The sequence below is a fragment of the Phodopus roborovskii genome, unplaced genomic scaffold (assembly GCF_943737965.1).
Source record: "Phodopus roborovskii unplaced genomic scaffold, PHOROB, whole genome shotgun sequence".
Taxonomy (NCBI): Eukaryota; Metazoa; Chordata; class Mammalia; order Rodentia; family Cricetidae; genus Phodopus; species Phodopus roborovskii.
Genome location: NW_026125489.1, coordinates 1,642,113 through 1,666,087, shown reverse-complemented (window position 1 = coordinate 1,666,087; position 23,975 = coordinate 1,642,113). Strand labels below are relative to the sequence as shown.

Here is a 23,975-nt window from a genome sequence, read left to right as displayed (position 1 = left end):
CTTACCCATCTGGTAGTTGGAGAACTGAGTGCTGGTGTGTGTGAGAGCTGCTCTCAGACAGTGAAGGACAGACTTGCCCTGCTTGCCTGTGTGTCTGTCTGTCTGCTTCCAAGCCTCTGAATGCCCAGAGGCTGCTTGATGGCTCTGTCTCATCACTCAGACTGATGTCAATCCCTGAGAGGTGGGGGGGGGGGGGTGAGCCGGACGCTGGGGCTATGCCTGCTGCTGTGTCAGCGTCGTTGCTTAGCAGCTATCAAGCCGAGATTGGTTCCAGGGCTCAGGGTCTCAGCATTGGAAATCTATTGCTTCTAACCGGTCTGGCCTGAGTTTATAGAGCATGGCTCCCATTAATGGGAGCACAGGGGCAGTTGGCATAAACCCTCACAGTGTGCTTTCCTCAATAGAATGTGAGACCAAAGCCAAGGGGGATTCGGAGCCTTTGGTAACTGGTTTCTCTGCCCTACCTGCTTTCTTCTGTCGACAATGGTGATTTTTACTGGTGATGGCTCTTTGGTCCTACTGTTCTGTTTTCCATAAATATATCCTATCCTAGGGCATAGCCCTCTATTAATTGTGTTCCCTTTGTTTAGCCTACCCCACTTGGCATAGATGATAGAGGTTTGATGAACGAAAGGTCCCAAATAGGCCAGAGAATTCCCCTAGGCCTTGATAACCCTGAAGGGTTTGGGGATGGGTTATGTAGTCACCCTCAGTCTTTTGTTCCAGAAAAGAAAAGATGAGCTGAGATGGACATCTGTGTTAGAATGGTCCCGAGCTGTGTCCCTAGAACTCCTGAACTGAGTGGTACAAGGTGAAGGAGGAGGGTTGGAAAGTGTACCCTTCTAGTGTCCTTCACACTCAGGTCTAGCATATGAGACGACCGTCTGTAATTGAATGAAGCATTTTATCAGAGCACAGGGATGGACAGTGGGGGCAGATTGAGCTCTCACTTTAGCTGGGCCCTGAGCACTCACACAGAGCAGCTGTTCATGACAAGTCTGCCTGAGCCTTACTTGTAGTAGAAATGATTGCTTTGGGGAACTTACCCAATTGTGATAACCCACTGGTGTCTTAGTGACTGAACGAGATTTTGCTGCTGTTGGAGTCCATGTCGTTTACCACCTTGAACAGGTGGTTTGCAAGTCAGGCTTGATAGCGTGTACCTGAGCTTGTAAGGCTGAGGTGAGAGGGTCACTTGAGTTTGAGTATTTTAAATTGGTAGGGGCAGCAAAGGAGACCCCCACCCCCATCGCAAAATAGTGTTTGGTGCTTTACACAGCAGGACCCGAACCCGGTGGACATGAAAGCATTATGAACACCAGTGTTAGCCCTGTCCTCAGCAGGGTCAGGAGCGGGTACATAGTCTCAAACATGGGCCTCCGGACCCGTAAACGTCCCACATACCTTCTTTTCCTCTGACACACCTTGTCATTTAAACGGGAGGCCACCCTACAGCCCAGGAACTCACTGTATAACTCACTCTGTAGCCTGGAACTGAGTATGTTGCCTCAGTCTTTGATTGCTGGGATTACAGGCGTGAGGCGCCGTCTCCAGCTTCCTCTTTCATACTTTGATGAGAACTTGAAAATGGTGAAAGTAGCACTTTGAGCATCACTGTGACAGATTGCCCCTAATGTGAACCTCAAAGCCTGTTAAAACCCACAGGGGCCAGTTTCCATGTCTATGGGATCGAGGCTGAAATAACAAGGCCAAGAAACCACTAGCTAAGTTTTAGCCTGGGGGTAATGCGTAATGCCTTAGTGTTATTTAGATAAAGTATTTGTCGTTTATACTTAGTAAATGTTAATGAATGTTCAGGAAGAACAAAGTTACCCGGGATGGCTGTTTGCCATGGGTCTTAACTTCCCCTACCTTTGTATAAGCAAAAATGATGCCTGTATTTTTTTATTATTATTATATGGCTTGTAAACCTAATTTTAATAAAGTTTTATATGCTGTAAAGTGGTCTTTTTGTATTAAAATGCTTGACTATTTGGTTTGTGTGTTTATATGAATGTGTGTGTGAGTGTGCTCATGCTGGGCATACATGGGCATCAGAGGACAACTTGTGTTACTCGGTTCTCTATCCACCATGTGGGTCCCGGAATCCAACTCAGGTCATTAGCCTTGATGGCAAGTGCTCTTACCACTGAATCTCTTAATGAGCATTCTTTAGATAATTGGTAATTAATACATAGTTTCATATTATGTACCCCCCCCCCACACACACACACACTTTTTTATGAACACCTCCTTGTTCTGAGTACTGGTTTACTCTTGTGGAGCCTGGGGTGGGGATGGGAGCCTTGAGACAGTGTCTCATGAGGCCCAGGTTGGCCTTGAACTCCTTTTCTCATACTCAGCCTCTGCAGTGCTGGGATCACAGGCACGAGCCTCCACACCTAGCATCGTTTAAAAGTTGCTGCGGCGGGGGGACTTGTTGCATGAATCAGTGTGGTCAGGTGGCCGTCTGCTATCAGAAACCAGTGCCAAAAGGATAGGAGTTCATCGTTGTCTCTTTGTCGGCGGCTTCAGAGTGCAAGTTACACAGACAGTAAACTTTCCTGTATTTACTGTGTAGTTGGGCTGAGTTTTGGCAGAGTCATTTGCATAGCCACTACAGTCATGAGCCATTCCCAAGTCCCACATGTTCATGCCGTAATACCTATTGCATGGAGTCGGCTTGTTCCCTTTTTCAGAGTGCATCATACTCAGGGACTCCACTAGCACTGAGCCATACCTCGTCCATGGTGTAGGTAGGGACAAAGGAAGGTGATTAGGAGTCACCTTAGTCTGGGAAGCTGGTGACTGCAGTACCAGCCTGCCCCACTTTAGCATGGTGGACACCGAAGTCCTAGCTGACTGCATGTGTGTTTTCTATGTTGTAAAACAGAGTGATGAGTGATGGAACCACTCTATATTTCCCCGTGGGTCTCCTCTCTCTCTCTCTCTCTCTCTCTCTCTCTCTCTCTCTCTCTCTCTTTTTTTTTTTTTTTTTTTTTTTTGTAGGTTGAAGGGCAGAGCCTCTCTATGCAGCACTGGCTGGCCTGGAGCTCCCTATGTAGCCCAGAAGACCAGCTTCAAACTTAGATCCACCTGCCTCTGCCTTCCTGGTGCCAGCGTTAAAGGTGTGCTACCACACCCAGCCACGGACGTCCTGCATCTTAGCTCCTAGATTTACACCTCTAGGAATATAGGCGCCCACTGAGGGTGCCAGACAGGCCAGCATGAATGGTAGCAGGAGCCATCCTGTTTTAAAGTGTGCAGTAGGCACATATGCAAGTGAATGGGTAGAGGAAGACAAGCCCCAAGTCTGCAGACTCCTAGCAAGTAAGACCCAGGCTGCAGCGCCAGCTGTGGGAGTTGGCAGTGGTGTGGTCCTGGGAAAGTGTTTTCTTAATCTGTCTCTTCCACACAGCAGCGGTCAGCCTGGCTCCGACACAGTTACACTGCCCCGCCCCACCCCCGTAACGGGGGATTATGTTTTGATACCACTTCTGCTCAGCTTTCTCTGTGCCTTGCTTCCCTCCCTTCAAATAGATGTAGTAAATCAATAAATTATTTAAGGGCAGGTTGGAAATGGAACTGATGGACCAGGCGTGTGCAGAGTGCTGCTTGGGTGATAGAGCACGGACCTTGAACCGAGCAGCAAAAGCTGAGAGTTGGAAAATCAAGTCTGCTTTGTTAAGTGATAAGATTATTTAATTTTCTCTTTGTGTGTAATTCCTAGAAAAGAGAGCAGGTAGAGCCGTTGAAGGACTTTCCTGGGTGGGTGAAGGCATGTTGGGAAATTGGATTTTTGTAAGCTTTTACGTGTCAGGGGAGCTGTTTTTTTGCGCTGGACTAATGCCCAGGAAACAGCATTGCAGGGTCTTATTTGCTATTCTACCGCTGAGACATGATTAAAACAGAAACCTCAGAACTTTGGCAGACAAGATTGGGAAGTATGTGCCTGTGCCCGGTTCCTGATGTGCTAGCTGTGGAACTAGGGCTTAAGTGTCATATGTAAGCATGGTGTCCGCCTCTAGATTTTCCCACAGAACGAAGAGTCTGCGCTGCCTGCCTCACAGGGTGGGGCTGCTCGTGCGTGATGTGGGCGGTAGCTCAGACTTTAATCTGTGGGGATCTCCACGAAGAGATCTCACTCGGGAAGGGAAGTGGACAGAGTTTGCAATTTTGTCACTTGGCCTTTCAGGCAGTCTGAGGATTCTGAGGCTCCCAGGAAGATAAAAAGGCAGCTTTAAGGGAGACCCTGTTTCTCTGCTAGGGAGGACCCCCCCACACACACACACACACAGCCGGCTCCCATCCATGGCAAAATCACCAACTCTTTCTTGGAAAATCTTTTTCCTTGGCTACAAATAACGTTTCTTTTGCTCTCATTTCCAAGTTCTTGGTATAGTGGGGTGTGAAGTCTTCTTTGCTGGAGACCCTCCACAAAAGCCAGGCAGATAGCCTTTCCCTAAATGCAGGGAGGCTGGGCTACCTAGGCGCATGAAGGGTTAAGAGAGCCACACCCTCAGCAGGAACAGCCCTGAACTTTGTGCTGAGCAGCCATCTCTCTGGCCTCTTCTGGGCTGAGTGGCACAGAGGGCCTGGACTGAAGGAGGCGGGCAGCACAGAGGAAGGTCAGACAGGGGACGCCTGGCTTGCCTGACACCATGGACAGCTCCTGTTAACTAAGCCCTCTCTCCACGCTTAGCCTCTGTGGTTCATCCCTGTCCCGTCAGACTGGGATTCGTCAGACTGGGATTCCCCATCCCCATTCTCCAAGGGTCATCGAAGTACACCCTTGTTCTGGTGCTGGGTAAGTCCTGCCTCGACCTGTCACCTTGGGGTGCACTTCTGGATCTAATTCCCCTTCCTCATCTCCAAATAGTCATCCTTAACTCCTCTCAATTCAAACTGGAAGACTGTCCCCCAACTCTGCTTCACACCCTCTCCTGCCTAGTGGCTTCAAATCTCTCTCCTCCCTCTCCGTCTCCCTCCCTCTCCCTCTCTCTCTCTCCCTCTCTTTCCCTCTCCCTCTCTCTCTCCATCTCTCTCTCTCTCTGTGTGCATGTGTGTGTGAGAGAGAGAGAGGGAGAGGGAGGGAGAGAGACTGGATCTTACTTTGCACTTACGGTTGGTCTGGAATTCACTGTGTAGCTCAGGTTGGCCTCACGGCAATCCTCCTCCCTTAGTCTTCTGAATATTGTGGTCACAGTCACAAGCCATCATGAATGGCTACTTAGCTTTAATCTGAGATATTTTGGGATAACAAGAGTATCAACTTCATGGGTTAATGTCACTGTCAAGTTTGTGTGGAGAGCCTTGCCTGGTCTGTGATGAACGGTGCATGTTTCCTAGAGACTGCTGTTATTCGTATTGCAGCCTAGGTATTTAGGAAGTTACTGGAGCTTGGGGAAAGCAGAATGGGGGGGGGGAAGGCAGGGTTCCTTCCTTGCCTCTAACCTTGTTCTTTAGGTTCAGGGAAGCAGGAGAGTGGGGGAATGTGCATTATAGTCCTGCTTGGGCGTGGCACCGACCATTGTACCAATTCTGCTGCCCTGCCTACTCAGTCCACATGCAGAGAGCTTGTTTCTTCCGGCAGAAACACCTGTCATATTCCTGCTTTGTGCAGCCCAGCCCACAGCCCACCCTCTAGCACGCCTTAACCTCTCTCACCAGCTACTAAAGAACGGGGTGTGTCTCTTCAGCCAAAGTCCATGCCTGAAGATGATAGGAATGAGTATAAACCCTGAAGATTTTACAATTAAAGACAGCAGGAGGGACAGCTAGAGACAGCTGGGGGCAACAGGCCTGCTTCCACGGTCTATGGGGTCCCTGTCCCTTGTGAAGGACGATCTGTATTCTTGAACTCATCACCTTGCCCAACGCCACCCAAAAATGAATTCACTGTGGTGAAGGCAGGGAGGACAGCTCTGGAGACAGGGATTGTGGAGGGATTAGGTGACTGAGATAGGGGTTGGGTTGGGTACAGGCAGTGGGCATGCAGCCAGGGAGCACTCCCTGAAGGGGGAGGGGCACTTTCCGTCCCTGGCTGAGGGACAAAGCTGGGCTCACACTTCCTTCAGTCTTCTCCTTTATGCACAGCTCCGCTTCCCTGTCACTGCCACCCTTCCCCAGAGGGTGGACAAACATGGAGCTATCTAACAGCCATCCCACCCCCACCCATCGGTCAGAGGGTCCCTCCACCTCCCTGGCTGGCCAGGCTGGTCCAGAGGCCCTTTTGATTACAGGACTCTGCTGCAGAGAGGAAAAAGAAGGCTCCTGTAGGCCCTTCTGCCCTCTTCTCCCACCATGCCATGACCTAGGCCTTAAGCAGAGCAAGCAGCAGCAATTTACCGTATTTCCACCTAGGACCCTCAACCTCTTGGTATGCCTGTCCTGGAAGGGTCCGTGGGGGTGGAGGACCTTGTCCTCCTGGAACCCCTGGATGAGGATTCTCTGATCAAGAACCTCCAGCTTCGATACGAAAACAAGGAGATTTATGTGAGCTCACCATGGGTGCCAGGCGGTGGGGTACCCAGAGGGTCCCGGTGTTCCTCCTGCCAGGCTCATTTGCTTCAACCCGCTCCTGACCCCAGACCTACATTGGGAACGTGGTGATCTCAGTGAATCCCTACCAGCCGCTTCCCATCTACGGCCCAGAGTTCATTGCCAAATACCAGGATTACACCTTCTATGAGCTGAAACCCCACATGTGAGTAAAGGGACCAGAGGAGGCTGGCAAAGCTCGAGCTTGATGTCCACGAAGCGTCCTAACTTTCCCCATCCCCTCCCCTAAAGGAGGTTCTCCAGCGTCTTTCCTAAGAGCCCTCCCTAGGCCTGGCACTTAGGGCCTAACCTCATCCACGTGAAGGGGGTGGGTGGGCCTAATGCTATGGACGGAAGGCTGGACGGAAGGGTGGACGGAAGGGTGGACGGAAGGATGCCCTCTTGGGCTGGAGTCACATTATTGTCCTCTCCCTTCCTGCCAGCTATGCTTTGGCGAACGTGGCCTACCAATCACTGAGGGACCGGGACCGGGACCAGTGTATCCTCATCACCGGAGAGAGCGGAGCTGGGAAGACAGGTGAGGGGTGTCTGGTTCAGGGAACCAGGGGATCACATCTGGAATCGTCTCCTCCTCTCTCCCCGACAGGTGGCTCTGTCCTCTGTGTGTGTGTGTGTGTGTTTGCAACACATACATGCAGGCACCTGAAGAGGGTGCTGAGAACTCAGCCTAGGTCTTCACCATGAGTAGTAGCATGTAACACTGGGTAGTGGTTGGTGGCGCATGCCTTTAGTCCCAGCACTTAGGAGGCAAAGGCAGGTGGATCTCTGTGAGTTCGAGGCCAACCTGGTCTACAGAGTGAGTTCCAGGATAGCCAGGACTACACAGAGGGGCAGGTGTGTGTGTGTGTGTGTGTGTGTGTGTGTGTGTCTGTGTGTGTGTGTGTGTCTGTGTGTGTCTGTGTGTGTCTGTGTGTGTCTGTGTGTGTCTGTGTGTGTCTGTGTGTGTCTGTGTGTGTCTGTGTGTGTGTGTGTGTGTCTGTGTGTGTCTGTGTGTGTGTGTGTGTAAGAGTAGCAAGTGTTCTTAAACACTGAGTCATCTTTCTCCTGTTTACTTACTGCTGTAGTGAGGTGTCCGAGTTAGGGAGGTAGAAGCAGGTGTGCCCTGTGATAGCTCAGGGGGGTGGGGGTGGGCGTGCCCTGGCGGGGGACTCAGAGCTTCTTGTGCACAGAGGCCAGTAAGCTGGTGATGTCCTACGTGGCTGCCGTCTGTGGGAAAGGCGAGCAGGTGAACTCAGTGAAGGAGCAGCTGCTTCAGTCAAACCCAGTGCTGGAGGGTGAGCACCCTGGTCCCTACTCTGTCCATCACCCTCCTCCCCCGTCTCTGCTCCACCCCAACCCCTCTACTGCTCCCGTTCAGCACAAACAAACACCCCTGTGATTGGCTAGTAGCCTGGGGGGTGTGGTCACCAAGGGCCTTCTCTCCTCTGCAGTCACACCCTCAGGAGCTACAGTCCTCTCACTTTCCCTCCTTCATCCCCACAGCATTCGGCAATGCCAAGACCATTCGCAATGACAACTCCTCTCGATTTGTGAGTGACCGCATCTGCCTGTGTGCCTGGTGTGCGCGCGCATGTGTGTGTGCGCACGTGTGTGCACATGTGTGTGCGCGCGTGAGTGCGTGTACATGTGTGCATGTATGTGTGCCTGTGTGTGCGCGTGTGTGTGCATGCGCGTGTGTGTGTACGTGTGTGCATGCATATGTGCTGCGCATGTGTGTGCATGTGTGTGTGCACGTGTGTGCGCGCACGCACGCATGCCAGTGTGTGTGTGCGTGTACGTGTGTGCATGCATATGTGCTGCGCATGTGTGTGCGTGTGTGTGTGTGTGCACGCGTGTGCTGAGTGAGCAGGGCAGCACACGCCCCTCCGCTCAAGGCTTTCTCTGGTCTCTCTGAAGGGAAAATACATGGATGTTGAGTTTGACTTCAAAGGGTCCCCCCTTGGTGGTGTCATCACAAACTGTATGTGTCCCCTCCCTCCCGTGTGGCTCTCCCACCTGCCCACTCTGCCCTCACTCTGCTCATCTGCTTCTCCCGGCAGAGACTCCCCAGCCCTTGGGAAACACCGGAGCTCAGGGTAGAATTAGAGGGATGTGTCATGTTGTCCCCTGGACTCTCATGAGGGCTTTCCCCACACCTCCCCAGATCTGCTGGAGAAATCCCGAGTGGTGAAGCAGCTCAAAGGAGAAAGGAACTTCCATATCTTCTACCAGCTCCTGGCCGGAGCAGACGCGCAGCTGCTGAGTAAGAGTTCTTCCTGCACACATGGCCAGGCACCCCAACCTTGTCCTATCCCCAGAACGCTAGGCCCCTCCCTCCTCTCAAGCCCCTCCCCATTTCGCCTCGCCTGCACTTCCCACCCAGAGCCTTATGACTCCTGGGTGAGGATGAATCCCATGACAGCTCTGTCCTGTCTTTGCCTTCCTTGTCTTGCTGCCGTTCTGTTGACGGTTACACAGAGAAGCAGGCAGGGTATGAGCATGTTCAAGAACCCCGAAGAGCTTCGGTGACAGCACCTCGGCTTACACACCCACCTCACCTAGGCGCTTTCTAGGGTTTTTTGCTTGCTTTATTTATTTATTTATTTTGTCTAGGCAGGGTTTCTCTCACGGAGATCTCCCTGCCTCATCTCCTGAGGGATTAAAGTGTACGCCACCATCACCCGGAAGTCCTCCCTGGTTTTCTATTCTTAGCTTAGAGGTTTCCTTCCTTCATCCATCCATCAAACGCCTCTTGAACACCTGACGGGCATTACGTTAGGGTTTAGCGATAGATCTGAGGATGATGTGCATCATCTGTCATCAAAGGACGCCATCTTGTAGGGATAGCAGGCGTGGGAACAGACACACTGCCATGCAGTCTGTTGGTCCCAGATAACTAACTGTAGGAGTGGACAGCATGAATCCCCTTGCCTGTCCTGGGGAAGTGCCCACAACAGCCTGAAAACTGGATTGGCCAGAGGTGGGACTTCGCACCTGCCAAGCATTTGTCTCTCAGTCTCCCCTCTAGCTGTGAGAGCCATGGGTTCCCAGCCCCCAAGGAGCCATCTCTTCTGTTCCTTGTTATTCTATGCTTGGCTTTTGCATAGCCTTTTTCAGCTCCTTGAAATCTCTGTGGTTCCGGAGACTCCGTGGGTCTGCCCCCCCCACGCACAATTTATTTTTATTTTATGTTCATTGGTGTTTTGTCTGCATGTATATCTGTGTAAAGGCGTCAGATCCCCTGGAACTGGGGTTACAGACAGTTGTGAGCTGCTCTGTGGGAGCTGGGAGTTGAACCCAGGTCCTTTGGAAGAGCATCCAGTGCTCTTAACCACTGAGCTGTCCCTCCAGTTTCTCCATGGGTCTGTCTTATCCTCCCACTTCTTGGCTTAATGGCCTTAATGCTGTTCAATTTGTATGACTCACAGGCACTAGGGTTTTATTCTGGCTGGGTCCATACTGTTAGTTTAAGTTGAGTCTGGGTGAGTCTGCCTGAAGTGATTATCCCCAGGTTGTCTGACTCATTCTCTCTCTAGCTTCCCTTCCTCAGGAAGCTCCTATTTCAGACTCTGTGTGGTAGAGGGAACCTCCACCAACTCCAGTCCGATGCTCACTACTCTGATTCTCAGATCATTTGCATAAAATATAATTGACATGCCCCAGCTTATGATCTGCCCAACTCTTCCCATCTCCTGTTTGCCAGCACAGAATATGGAGATGAAAAGCAGCCTCAACATGCAAATCACTCATTTTGGGGGAAGACAGAAAAAAAAAAATCAAAACCTAGCTCTCATGATGTGGACTGGGAGAGTTGCATTTACCTCAGGGGAACACAGGAAAACCTTTAGGCGTTGCTGTCAGCACTGGAGAGAACCTTCCAGAAGAGGCAGCAGGGCCAGGGAACAGATTTTAGGATGTGTTGACACAGCACAGGGCGTTGAGGCTGCAGGCAGATAGGTCTTTTCCGTTCAGCCCTGGCTTACTTGCCTGAGCAGGAGAGAGGGTTTGCTTGATTGTTTTCAATGTCTAGGACCCTAAGGGTGGGAATAAAAACCAGTGAGACTCTTGTGCAACTCTCCAGCAGGTACGAATGCCAAGCCCTAAAAAACCACTTTAAAAGTTAGGTTACTGGGACTGGAGCGATGTCTCAGTGGTTAAGAGCACTGGCTGCTCTTCAGAGCACCTGGGTTCAATTCCCAGCACCCACATGGCCGCTCACGACTGTCTGTAACCCCAGTTCCAGGGCTTCTGACACCTTTACACAGACATGCATGCAGTCAAAACACCAATCATCATAAAATAAAAAAAAACTTAAAAAAAAGTTAGATCCAGGTGGTAGTGGCCCACGCCTTTAATCCCAGCACGCAGGAGGCAGAAGCAGGTGGATGGATCTCTGTGAGTTCCAGGCCAGCCTGACTACAGAGCTAATTCCAGGACAGACTCCAAAACAATACAGAGAAACTCTGTCTCGAAAAACAAACAAACAAAAAGTCAGTTTGCTGTCCTCGGAATATTAACCCCATCCAAAGGGGTAAGGGTCATGGGGTGATGGCACATGCCAACCCTTCCCCTCTATACTCACCCTTCCAGGGGCCCTGAAGCTTGAGCAGGATGCAAGTCACTACACCTACCTGAATGGGGATGTGTCCAGAGTGTGTGGCATGGATGACGCCTCCAACTTCAGGGCTGCACAGGTGAGGGAGGCAGCTGAGCCCAGGATTTGTGAGTGGGGCCACTGGGCTGACCCCACTAGCTCAGCTCACTTCCTGTTTCCTTCCCAAGAGTGCCATGTCAGTGATTGGGTTCTCGGAGGATGAGATCAGGCAAGTGCTGGAGGTGACTGCTCTGGTGCTGAAGCTGGGGAATGTGAAGCTGACAGATGAGTTCCAGTCCAACGGGATACCAGCAAGCGGCATCTCTGACGGGAAAGGTTGGTGCCACCTTGTAGATGGAGGTTTTTGTCCCGCCTCCTCCCACAGCCCCTTCAGCCCCAAATAAGCACACGGAGACATATATTAATTATTAAACTGTTGGCTGATGGCGAGGTCTTCTTATTGGCTACCTCTGTCTTATTAACCCATTTCTACAAATCTATATATTTTCATGTGGTATTGGCTTTCCAGGGGATGCCAGGATCTGTTACTCTGGAGGCTACATAGCATCTCTTCCAGGCCTCACTCCGCCTCCCTTTCCCAGAATTCTGTTCATCTCCTAGTCCCGCCTATCTTCCTGCCTCTATTGGCCTAACAGTGTTTTATTCATCAAACAATAAGAAACATACATACACAAGGACATCCCCCATCACCACCTTGCTGGAGCCCGCTCTGAATGCCTTACTCAGAGTCCAGTTTCTGTACTCCAGCGTGATTGGCTTCACCTGGTACACTCATACTCAGACCACTCCTCAGGTCCCCTCCAAAGGGACTTCCCATCGCTCTCCAAAGCACTTTGGAATGAGCTCCTGGAAGTGTTTCGGCTTTAGTCTGCAGCTCTCAGAGCCTTAGCTGAGTCTTCTGAGACATGACGACAGTCTGGCCTGCTTCAGGAGATTCTCACATGAAAGTAGATCCTGCAGGGCAGTGTGTCCCTGTCCTCCTGAGTCAACGGCAGTGACCTCCCCAGCCAAAGTGGGTCACCGGCCGGTCATCCAGGCCCCACCCCACTGAGATGAGGTCCCCTCGCTGGCCACCTTGGACCTCTCTGTCATTCTAGATATCCGGGAGATTGGGGAGATGATGGGTTTGAGTTCGGTGGAACTAGACAGAGCTTTGTGCTCGAGAACCATGGAGACAGCCAAAGAAAAGGTGGTCACGGCACTGAATGTCACGCAGGTGAGAGCCCTCTCGGAGGAGCTGACTTTGAGGCTGTCCTGGGGCTGCCACACATTAATGAGACTGCCCCCCCACCAGGCTCAATACGCTCGGGATGCCCTGGCTAAGAATGTTTACAGCCGCCTCTTTGACTGGATAGTGAATCGCATCAATGAGAGCATCAAGGTGAGAGGCAGCCTTCCCAGAGCCCGCCCCATCTTCTTGCCCTGGCTGCCGGCTCCAGTCTCTGGTTTCTGAAGCACACCGAGAGAGGGACGTGAGGAGGAAGGCACCCCACCTTCTAGGAGTTTGAGTCCTACAGTCAGGTCCAGCTCTTAACTGGTCTTTCATCTTCATGGATACTGAGCCTTGCCTGGCGGTGGTGGTGCACACCGTTAATCACAGCACTTGGGAGGCAGAGACAGGTGGATCTCTGTGAGTTTGAAGTCAGCCTGGTCTACAGAGAGAGAGTTCTAGGACAGCCAGAGCTATTGTAGAGAGAAATACAAACAAAACAAAACAAAAGGACAGTGGGCCTCAGTTTCCTGATTTGGCAGCAGCCACTAATCAATACACATCAATACAAATGACATAATTTGATTCTTCTTTATAGCTGAATAAAAGCCACGTAGTGTATATGTTGTGCATTTCTTTACCATGCCTCTAATGGCAGTGTGTCCTCATCCTGTATGTCGTGGCCCCTTAGGGGGTTGGACGGCCCTTTCACAGGGGTTGCCTAAGGCCATCGAGAAACACAGATATTTACATTATGATTATTAACAGTGGCAAATTTACAGTTACGAAATAGCAATGAAAATAATGTTGCAGGGGAGGAGTCACCACCACACGAGGAACTGTATTACAGGGCCACAGCGAGCGGAGCGTTAGGAAGGTTCCGAACCACTGTCCTAAGAGCGTTTAATGTCTTCCTCCTTGGTGTCATGGTGGAATCCATTTGTGTCTTCCCTTCCTTCCGTCCTCCTCCTCTGCTTGTCCTGAGGAGATGCGAGAGGACGGTGGACACCACAGTTCCTGTCCAGCTTGGTCAAGCTTACTACAGCTCTGCTTGTCCCTACCCTAACCCTATCCACCTGGCGTGCCCAGGGGGCCATTCCATCCCTCACACTTGTCCCCTCTTCTTCAGGTGGACACCGAGGAAAAAAGAAAGGTTATGGGAGTCCTGGATATCTATGGATTTGAGATACTGGAGGTGAGGGACATCAGCCCACTTCAGTCGCCTGCTTCCCCGTTGTGGGGTGGGGCAGGGGGGGCCTGCTCACGGTGGGTGAGAGAGGGGCCGTGAGGGAGGGAGGGTCTGAGGTAAGCCACCGTCCTTCCCCTCCTAGGATAATAGCTTCGAGCAGTTCGTGATCAACTACTGCAACGAGAAACTACAGCAGGTGTTCATAGAGCTGACCTTGAAGGAGGAACAAGAGGAGTATAAGAGAGAGGTGGGCCCAGTCTCCTCCCGCCCTGCTAAGGGGCCTCCTCCCGCCCTGCTAAGGGGCTTCCAGACGTATGCCCTTCTTCTCCGTCACAGCGTCCTTCTCATTGTCCCCAGATGGGAACACAAAGGCCGAAATGTTTCCCTCCCAGAGCTGAGCACTCAGGATTTCTAACTCACCCGGCTTCCCATCTCCCGTGTCCCTAGCCTTCCACCGCAGGCCAGCCAGTCAGGGAGGCACAGATGGATGGAAGGCTGTTTGTGTGTGGAGTCCTGATATGAGTGAACTGACAGCTGTGCTTGGCCCGTGGCAGACTGCAAGACAAATCGAGAAGGGACATTTCTCCTGGGCTTGGCACCCTGCACGTCCATCTCTGCTAACGCGTCAGATCCTTTGCCTTCCCTGGGGCCCAGGGTGATGTTGCTGTCTGCTGTGAGAGCTGCATTACTCTAGAGTGACTCACAGAAGTACCCTGTGGTGGTGGATTTCCACACTCCTTCTCTGACTCACTGTAAACCCCTGTGTCCCATGGCTAGGTGTTAGATAAGCTCTCTGATTAAGCCAGTTGTCTTCCAAGTGTGAGCAAATAAGCGGCACAGTCTCACTCCCTAAACCCTTCCAGAGACGTCCCCTGTGAGCTCTCGAGGGCTGGTCTCTACAGAAAGCCTTTCAGCTACAATGCACGGAAGACTTTTAAAACGTGGTTTCACATATTTTTTTGTTTTAACAAGTTAAATGCTCAGAGGTGATACATTCCTCTATTTCAAAATACAAAAAAAAAAAAATTTTTTTAAAGATTTATTTATCATGTATACAGTATTCTGCCTGCACGTGTGCCTGCAGACCAGAAGAGGGTACCAGATCCCATTACAGATGGTTGTGAGGCACCATGTGGTTGCTGGGAATTGAACTCAGATCCTCTGGAAGAGCAGCCAGTGCTCTTAACTTCTGAGCCATCTCTCCAGCCCCTTGAAAAACTTTTAAAAGTAGGTGAATAAAAGTCTTTCACCTCTGCCCCTAAACACTCCATTTTTCCTCCCCACAAAGACCAGAAGGTCTTTTACCAATTATGTGTATATGTATATATATATCATATATAAAAGCCAGTAAATACACCCTGTTCTGTACTTGTCATCGCTTAGCAAGATAATCCTTTTTGTGGCTGTGTGGCATGACAAGGGTGTCATATTTCACTTAGCCCATTGGGAAAGGTATTTTGGGAAGATGTAGGAAGGCAACTTCATGGAGACTGAGTTTCGGTCTCTTTTCTCTAAGGAACTGTGAGGGAAGAGGCAAAGGCTTGTGTGCCGTAGCCTACGTTTGGGTAAGGCTCCACCCGAGTGGTCTGGCCCCTGGGAAGGGATTATGACAGCTTCCTGTAAGTGTCAAGTTCAGCGAGAACTCAAAGCAGAGAGCATGAGAGCAAGCCGTGTTTTCAAAAGTTACAGTCTAAAAGAATCGTTATTTATTTGTGTGTGTGTTGTGTGTATGTTGTGTGTGGTTGTTTGTGTCGTGTCTTGTGTGTGTGTGTGTGTGTGTGTATGTGTGTGTGTTGGGCATGTATGTGTCACAGACTTTGTGTGGAGGTCAGAGGACAGCCTAGAGAAGTTGATTCTCTCCATCAAGCAAGTGGATCCTGGGGATAGAACTCAGGTTGTCAGGCTTGGCAACAGGCACATTTATCCAGTGAGACACCTCAGTCCTGGATCGGCAGTTTTTGAAATGTGTGTGGTCCTGGACCGGATGCAACCACACCACTGGAGGCAGGCTGGAAATGTCGATGTCTGGGTGCACCCCAGACGTGCTGAGATGCACAGTGAGCGTAGGGTGGCAAGCAGCCTGTGTTTTAGCATGGTGAGCGCTGTTGAACTAAGACCACAGGTGTGGACCTTTGAAGATGCATGGGATTGACTTTGTTGCTGGGTAACGGCACCGCTCACGTTCTCTAGATGTTTCGATCGTGTCCCAACACTGTAGTTATTGTTCCTCTTCCCCGTGTGTGTGGGTCCTTCTCTGCTCCTACCTACGCCTGACACGTTTCCCTCCTAGCCTGCACCATCTCCAGACCTTTGGCATTGGCTCTGGTTTCTGCTGTGTGCCTACCCACTCCCCGACACACACACACACACACACTCACACGCTCACACACACTCACACGCTCACACGCACACACACTCACACGCACAATCTCCGCCATCCTGGGAGGACTGGGCTGTAAACAGAATCACACCAAGGTCCTCCCTGAGTGACAGGGCGTTCAGAAGTTCCTTCCAGGGTGGGTTAAAGGAGCGGGGTCTGGCGAGGACTTTGGAGATTCCCTGGGCTTGTTTGTATAACTGGTGTCTCCCTTTGCCAGGGCATTCCGTGGACAAAGGTGGAGTACTTTGACAACGGCATCATCTGTAACCTCATTGAGCACGTGAGTGGCTGTTCTCTCAGTCCCGGGGCCTCCCTCTCCAGACCGCCTGAAATTCCCCCTTCCCCTGCCTCCCCCCTACCTTGGTGAGGGTGACAGAAAAAGAGGGGGTTGAGGGGCAGCAGTGATAATGTGGACATCTTGAAGGACCAGGTCAAGCCTACACCGATCTTGTCCCCTTGACCCAGAGTCAGCGAGGCATCCTGGCCATGCTGGACGAGGAGTGCCTGAGGCCTGGGGTGGTCAGCGACTCAACTTTCCTAGCAAAGCTGAACCAGCTGTTCTCAAAGCACAGTCATTACGAGAGCAAAGTCACCCAGAATGCCCAGCGCCAGTACGACCACACCATGGGCCTCAGCTGCTTCCGAATCTGCCACTATGCGGGCAAGGTGATGCAGTAAGGCTGTGTGGCAGCCAGAGGCAGAGGCGGGTGTGCAAATGAGAGCCGAGAGCGCGTCCAGGCGCCGGAAGTAGGCCCTGGCGTCTGAACCCACGTCGGCTCCTCTGCAGGTGACGTACAACGTAACCGGCTTCATCGACAAGAATAACGACCTGCTCTTCCGAGACCTATCCCAGACAATGTGGAAGGCCCAGCATCCCCTCCTTCGATCCTTGTTCCCAGAGGGTAATCCCAAGGAAGCATCTCTCAAACGTCCCCCCACCGCTGGGACCCAGTTTAAGAATTCGGTGGCCATACTCATGAAGAACCTGTATTCTAAGAACCCCAACTACATCAGGTGAAAAGCTGGACACACAGGGGAACATCCTTCATGTGGGATGAGGTCCACGCCTGGCAGAACACGTATGTGTTGGGGAGACCCTGGCATAGGGTGCTGGAGCTCAGTCCTCATGGAGGAAGGGACCAGATGAGGAGCCAGCCGAGCACCCTATGGCAGGGAGGATGGCGTCGGAAGAGAGAGAAACTGGGGAGGCCAAGAGGGTCTCCTTTCACTTCTACTGAAATCCCCACCTTGGGGTTGTGGGGAGTAGGCCCTGGAAGATCCAGGCAGCATCCTTGGCATGGAGTCTGCTCCTGAGCCTGTGTCTTTCCGTCTTCCTGACCAGGTGCATAAAGCCTAACGACCAGCAACAGAAAGGGCGGTTCTCCCCAGAGCTGGCTGTGGTCCAGGCCCGATACCTGGGGCTGCTGGAGAATGTTCGGGTGCGTAGGGCTGGCTATGCCCATCGCCAGGTCTATAAGCCTTTCCTGGAAAGGTACCGATTGCTGAGCCGCAGCACCTGGCCTCACTGGAATGGGGGAGACCGGTAAGACCCAGCGGGGAGAGAGGGGCTGAGCAACTCTTCTGAAGAGGGGGAATGGCTTCCTGGGGGGAAATGATGCTTCTCTTCAACAGGGCCTCAGAGGGATAGGGGAGGTGGGGATGAGGACCCTGCCCAACACACCTCTCCACAGCTGTCCCCATCTGCCCCTGTAGGGAAGGTGTGGAGAAGGTCCTGGAGTCTGTGGCTGTGTCTTCAGAGGAGATGGCCTATGGGAAGACAAAGATCTTTATCAGAAGCCCCAAGACTGTGAGTCAGGAAGTGGGTGGGTTGCATTTGGTGGGGGTAGAATGTGGGCCTGTGAGGGGCTCCCCTGAGAAGGAGTGTAGCAGGGAAGAAGGTAGCATCCCATGCAGGACTGGATGGGTCATGAGGAAGACACCACTCTGGGGACCGAGTGCTTGACCTTCCCTACCCTAAGCTAGGAGCTCACCAAGGGGCCTGGCCTGGTTGGAGTAGGCACTAAAAGATGGGCAGGTTGGGGAGCTTCCGCCCCGTGTAGTGCAAGGGAGAGCAAGCCCCTCTTCGCCTCCACCCCAGCTTTTCTACCTGGAGGAACAAAGGCGCCGGAGGCTCCAGCAGCTGGCCACCCTCATACAGAAGGTCTACCGCGGCTGGCGCTGTCGGACCTACTACCAGCAGATGCGCAAGAGTCAGATTCTCATCTCCGCTTGGTTTCGGGGCAACAAGGTTCCAGCCCTTCCCACCCTCATCACTCCTGCTGCAGGGGTGGGTGGGTTACCATGTAGCTTTTTTCTAACAGTGCCCATGTTTCCCACAGCAAAAGAGGCACTATGAGAAGATGAAGGTATCAGCAATGCTGATCCAGGCTTTTGTGAGAGGCTGGAAGGTAAGGAAGAGCTTATGTGTCGTGTCGTGACGCTGAGACCTACCTCCTGCTCTGGCCTATGCAGCAGACTGGTGTGCAGGTCTGGGTGTGTTTCTGCCTGTATCTGTTGGTGACTTGGAATCATTTTTCGTGTTATAAATCTCAGCCTTTGTTTATTTATTTTTCTGACTCTACTTGTGTTGAAAACAAATAGCAGAACCTCTCCTAGGCTCTGTCCCGTGCTGACATCTTCCTCACTCATCCTTCTAGGCCCGCAAGAATTATCGAAAATACTTCCGGTCAGGCGCTGCCCTAACCTTGTCAAATTTTATCTATGCAAGCATCGTAAGTGTGGGGGCTAAGGCGTGAGTCTGGCAGAGGAGTTGGGGCAGTCTTGGGGGAGCATGGGGAGGTGGTTGGTTCCAAGCTTCCCCTCGGAGCACTGTCACTCTATGAGCTAGGACAGTCACACACTGGGAGCAGGCTCTGACGTCTGTGGCCACAACCACATCGCTTGGCTCAAGTGTATCCTGGTATTCCCATCCAAGTACTAAGTACTAACCAGACCCTGCTTAGCCTCCAAGATCAGATGAGATCTGGCACGTTCAGGGTGGTAGGCTGGCTGTAGACAGTGGTGGCATTCCTGTCTGAGCAGAGAAAACACACAGACCTGGGGGAGAAGGGCTGGAGAGTTAGCCTTCTTATGGAAGTAAGTGGGTAATGAGGACGCAGGGTTAACTAGCCTGACCTCCAATTGGAGGTCAAAGGAATCACATCTGGCTGGTGTCCGTCTCCTCTGAATGCCCAGACGAGTGAGGGGTGAGGTGGGGCGTCTCTGTGGATGGCTTCCGGCAGGATGTCTGTTAGGTAGGGGTGGCACTTCCCAGAGGATACCGAGAAAGCCACAGAGGGGACAGTCCCGCAGTGAAGCCTTGGGTAAAAGCCAGACACGATGGAACATAGGGGGCCTTAGCCTGTGGGCTGCAGGAAGGCGTGTAACTGACCTTAGGCAACGGCGTTTGTTAGCTTTAGCCAGGGACGCTCAGTTGAGCATGAGGTGCCTGCGTTTGGCACTGACTTTGTCATCGCTAAGCCAGGACTGTTTGGCTGGGGAGAGGTGGGGCTCTGAAGCGGCACCTGACGCCCTCTGCCTTTCTCTCCCTTCTCCTTCTCCCCGGCCCCATGCTAGCCTGGCCTGTTGGGCTGGCTCCACCATGCTGTCTCTCCCCACAGTACGTGCTGTTTTGCTAGACACCCGAGGTCTGTGTTCCGATTTTGCACTTCACCTCTTGACAGTTCCGTCTTTCAACTTTTCTTTCACCCGCACTGCTGCTGCTGAACATCACCTGGGAGCTGTGTGGTCCCATAAATCACACCCCAAGAGTCCTGGGTCCTTGGTTCTTCCAAGGCTTCCAGGACTGACAATATGCTACAACCCTCCCATGCTTAACTCCAAGGCCCCTGCTTTCTCCGACTTGACAGGTTAAAAAAACTAAGACGCGGGCCAGGTGTGGTGATGTATACCTTTGATTCCAGCACTTGGGGGGTAGGGAGAGGTAGGCAAATCTCTGTGAGGTGGAGATCAGCTTGGTCTACACAGCAAGTGTCAGGCCAGCCAGAGCGTCATACATAGTGAGAGCCTATCTCAAAACAAAAACAAAACAAGCTAAGACTTAGAGAGGCTGAATCATTTTCCCCGGGCCAGTAGCTGACCAATGGTAGGGCTGGTGAAGTATTTAATTTCTGAGCTTCCAGCCATTGCCTAAGATTGTCTTGTAACAGACGTTTTGGCAGCCCATGGCTCTAGGCAGGCTTAGACTCTGGAGATCCTGAAAAAGCCCATGCTGGGCAACTCCACACCGGCTGGAAGGGTAGTGTGGGCGATGCTGGGGCATCTGTGAGGACTTTGAGCTGCAGCTCACACACTGGATAGAATCCCTGAGGGCGGAGCTGAAACATCTGATCAGCCAGAAGTAGGCTGGCCGCCATTGTCCTTGAGCATGCCAAGAAGGAGGGGCTATGGTGAGGGCTGTGGTGAGGGGCCTTTCTGGTTGGGACACTGGGAATCCAGAGGGTTCTGGGACAGCACCCTGAACTCCAAGTGGAGGGTTTGAATGGAGGGTGAGGTGTCAGGCACCGTTGATTAGAGAGGAGGGCAGATGTGATGTCCATCTAATAACCAACGCAGACAATAGCCCCAACTGTAGGTCATTGTGACCTGAGAGACAAAAGCCAGGGGAACAATATATAGAGACTAGCTTTGATGTTGGATCACCCAACCTCACTGCCCTGGGTGTCAGGTCCTTGTGTCCCAGAGCTTTCCATCTCAAAGCACAGTGCTCAATGCCAGAGACCAGAGAGGCAACACTGACCCGCCTCTTCAGCTCTGCCCCTGCGTCTCAGGAGGGGGCTGCTTTCCTCTTTGAGTGGCAGGACCTGGGTGTGAGTCTGCCATCCTGAAAGTGGCTCTTCTCATGACCCTGTTCCCGAGCCTCTACTTTTCACGCAGGCACAGAAATTTTTCCTGGATCTGAAGAAGAATTTACCATCCACCAAAGTCTTGGACAACACATGGCCAGCTGCCCCTTACAAGTGCTTCAATTCAGCCAATCAGGAGCTGCAACGCCTCTTCTACCAGTGGAAGGTGAGGTCAGGCTCCACCCATCTCTAGGGTGACACGCCCCGCCCCCTTACTTTGCCCCGCCCCCTTACTTTGCCCCAGGTCCCTTTACCCTTTACCCTGGTAGATTGCACACACGCAGCATCAATCATGCTCCTCTTTCTAAGTGTTGGAGTTCTGGCATCAAGTGCGTCCAGGTTGTTGGGAGGCCATTGCCACCACCCTCTCTCATACCTCTGTTCTTCTTTGCCCTTTTGACCTGACCTCCCTCTACTTTCTATTTCAATGACTTTCGCTTTTGTAGGAAACGCCTGGAGGCGGCAGGCACACAATATTTGTCCTTCTCGTGTCTGAGAAGGACACGTCATAGTGTGGTCTGGGTTTCTTTGTTCCAGGAAATACAGTAGGACGCCCATGTAGGCTAGGCCCGGCCCTGTGTGCTGGGCTTTCCAGGGGCTTGTATTGACACTTTCTCTTCCACTCCCTTCAGTTGGTCCCTTGGTGTCTAGTCTGTCACTCCCCCGTGTCCTCTCCTCCCTTTTCCCTCACTTTGCTCCCTAGCCCTGGCTTACACCTCTGTGATCCGAGCTTTCTCCTCCTCGTAGTGCAAGAAGTTCCGAGATCAGCTGTCCCCGAGGCAGGTGCAGATGCTGAGGGAGAAGCTCTGTGCCAGTGAATTGCTCAAGGGCAAGAAGGCTTCCTACCCCCAGAGGTGAGGGCCTGCAGATGCTGCAGCTGTTTCTGTCGCCTGGCCGCCTCTCAAGCTTGAGCCTGGGAGGACTGGGGACAGTCTCTGGCCAGCAGGCGTGGGAGGGGGACACTGCGGTGTCCATGGATGGCGTTAGTTCTGGATCCTGGATCATATCATCGGATGACTGAAATGAGATGGGGGAGGAGGGGGCGTGGCCCTCAGGGAGGTGCGCAGGGCCTCGTTCTCACAGCACACCCCTCCTGTGCCCCCAGTGTCCCGATTCCATTCCGCGGGGATTACATTGGGCTGCAGGGGAACCCCAAGCTGCAGAAACTGAAGGGCGGGGAGGAAGGGCCTATCCTGCTGGCAGACACGGTGAAGAAAGTCAACCGTGGTAATGGCAAGGTAAAGACCAGGGCCCCCACAGGGGAAAGGGCCGGGCCAGCTACCGAGTTTCCCCAGTGGCAGGGGTGGGTGACAGTGCCCGACCTAGCTATTTCCTGTGTCCTCTCTAGACTTCTGCCCGGATTCTCCTCCTCACCAAGCGTCACGTGATTCTCACAGATGCCAAGAAGTCCCAGGCCCAAATTGTCATTGGGCTGGAGAACGTGACTGGGGTGACAGTCACCAGCCTCCAGGATGGCCTCCTCGGCTTACACCTGAGTGAGGTATCTGCGCTACATGGGGGAGGTCTCCAGAGTGTGCACCCTGGGCCAGGTGGACTGGATATGCTAGAAGGAAACGCACTGTGGGTCTCTGATGTCCCTCAGGCTGCTCCCAAGGAAGGAAAAATTAATCTCCCCTCTTCCTCAGATGCCGTCGGCAGACTCCAAGGGGGACATCCTGCTGATCAGCGACCACGTGGTTGAACTGCTCACAAAGATGTACCAAGCTGTGCTGGATGCCACACAGAAGCAGCTCCCTGTCACTGTGACTGAGAAGTAAGGCCATGAGCTGGTGATGAGGGACAGCTTGGGACAGATGACCGGACTCCTGGTCATTGTGACCGGGAAATTCGTGTAATGAGAAAGCGAAGCAGACGGTGGCAGGGCAGGGCTTGGAGGTTTTTCTCAGTGGCTGTCCACACCTCCCTCCCCTCGCCACTGTGCTCTGAGCACCACGTTCTCTGGGGCCTTGAGTCATCGGGTGGGTGGGGGTGTGCGCTTGCTCCCTTGCTCCGGGGAGAGGAGGCCGTGCACAAAGGGGATGGAGGCCTTAGCTCCCGTCTGCTTCTTCTTCTCCCTCCAGTTTCTCAGTGAAGTTCAAGGAGAGCAGTGTGGCTGTCAGGGTTACCCAGGGTCCCCAGGGGAATGGGAACGGCAAGTTGGTTTGCAAGAAGAAGGGCAGTCGCTCCATGGAGGTCACTGTGCGCACGTGAGGAGGCCAGGGCCTCCTGGGGATGCAGCTTCTTCCTCTGGACCAGAACCTTTGTCTAGCTCTTCTGATCTCGAGGTGGGGCTCAGAGCTGGGACCCTTGAAGACGGCCTTTCTGTTCCCTGGACCTTCCCAGAATCCCAGTTGCCCACTAATAAATCATGGCTTAAAAAGGTGTGGGCAGTGTTGGTGGGTCCATGCTATCTCCTGGCTCTGTTGCGTACATTTGTTGACTTACGTGACTGTGAGTTTTGCCCAGTTATTCTTGGGCCCTCCAACCCCATCCTCCCCCCCCCCCCGCCATGTGTCCCCTTAGGCTCCTGGGAACCAGACAGGACGAACAATAAGGAAAAGAAGGGGAATTGTCTCTGGCCTCCTCGACCGGCTGAGCTCTGGTGGAGACTGGGGTGGGGTGTGGGAGTCCGGGATAGGGCTCAGGTGGCCGGTGGCCGATGAGCTGATTCATTAAGTGTGTCCCTGAGGGAAGACTTGAGGGTGCCTGCCTTGGAGACTAGGTTCCTTGGAGATGTGGCCTGGAAAAGAAGCCCAAGGCTGCAGGCCCATGCAAGCTGAGGCAAACCGGGGTATGCGGGGACCCTGCCCCTGGTATGTCTATCGTTCTCTACCCCAGAGGAGGGCTGCACCACACCTGCCTCCCAGGAACCCTCTCCCTCTCTGTGCCCCAGAGATGCCAAGCTGCCGCCGGCCGCTGTCCCACAGCTGGTGGCCCTTGACGGGTAGACTTTCTAGAACTGACTCCTTTCCTCTTGTCCTCTTTCATTTTCTCTGTGTCACGGTCATTATTTGTTCTCGGTCTCGGACTGTCACGCCACCTCACTGTCCCGGTTTGTGTGGGCTTCGACATTGTTAATCTGTAATGTCTTTTAGAAAGCTACTGCTGTATACCTTCCTCCCCGCCCTTCATCTCTCTCCTCAGAGACGGCCTTGTCTCGCTACCCTGTTCTGTCT

The 23,975-nt window shown here is 52.6% G+C and overlaps 1 protein-coding gene across 1 annotated transcript; it reads left to right on the top strand.

The window, feature by feature from the left end:
* Nucleotides 1-6,368: 6,368 nt before the first annotated feature.
* Nucleotides 6,369-23,134, top strand: Myo1a (myosin IA). The gene is made up of 27 exons (XM_051176093.1): nucleotides 6,369-6,495; nucleotides 6,591-6,706; nucleotides 6,984-7,078; nucleotides 7,731-7,835; nucleotides 8,044-8,090; nucleotides 8,458-8,521; nucleotides 8,705-8,803; nucleotides 11,131-11,234; nucleotides 11,323-11,470; nucleotides 12,253-12,371; nucleotides 12,450-12,536; nucleotides 13,495-13,560; nucleotides 13,697-13,801; nucleotides 16,152-16,214; nucleotides 16,400-16,600; nucleotides 16,722-16,948; nucleotides 17,277-17,477; nucleotides 17,648-17,741; nucleotides 18,033-18,182; nucleotides 18,274-18,342; nucleotides 18,592-18,666; nucleotides 20,831-20,965; nucleotides 21,547-21,653; nucleotides 21,905-22,037; nucleotides 22,148-22,300; nucleotides 22,446-22,573; nucleotides 22,881-23,134. Exons 1-27 carry the CDS (start codon nucleotides 6,382-6,384, stop codon nucleotides 23,008-23,010), a joined length of 3,135 nt encoding a protein of 1,044 aa, XP_051032050.1. The 5' UTR covers nucleotides 6,369-6,381; the 3' UTR covers nucleotides 23,011-23,134.
* Nucleotides 23,135-23,975: the final 841 nt, after the last annotated feature.

Bases quoted from the DNA above. Each gene is read 5' to 3' on its own strand.
- Myo1a (XM_051176093.1), top strand. From the start codon at position 6,382: ATGCCTGTCCTGGAAGGGTCCGTGGGGGTGGAGGACCTTGTCCTCCTG. The intron at 22,038-22,147 runs GTAAAGACCAGG...TGTCCTCTCTAG, and splicing joins TCAACCGTGGTAATGGCAAG to ACTTCTGCCCGGATTCTCCT. The intron at 22,301-22,445 runs GTATCTGCGCTA...CCTCTTCCTCAG, and splicing joins TCGGCTTACACCTGAGTGAG to ATGCCGTCGGCAGACTCCAA.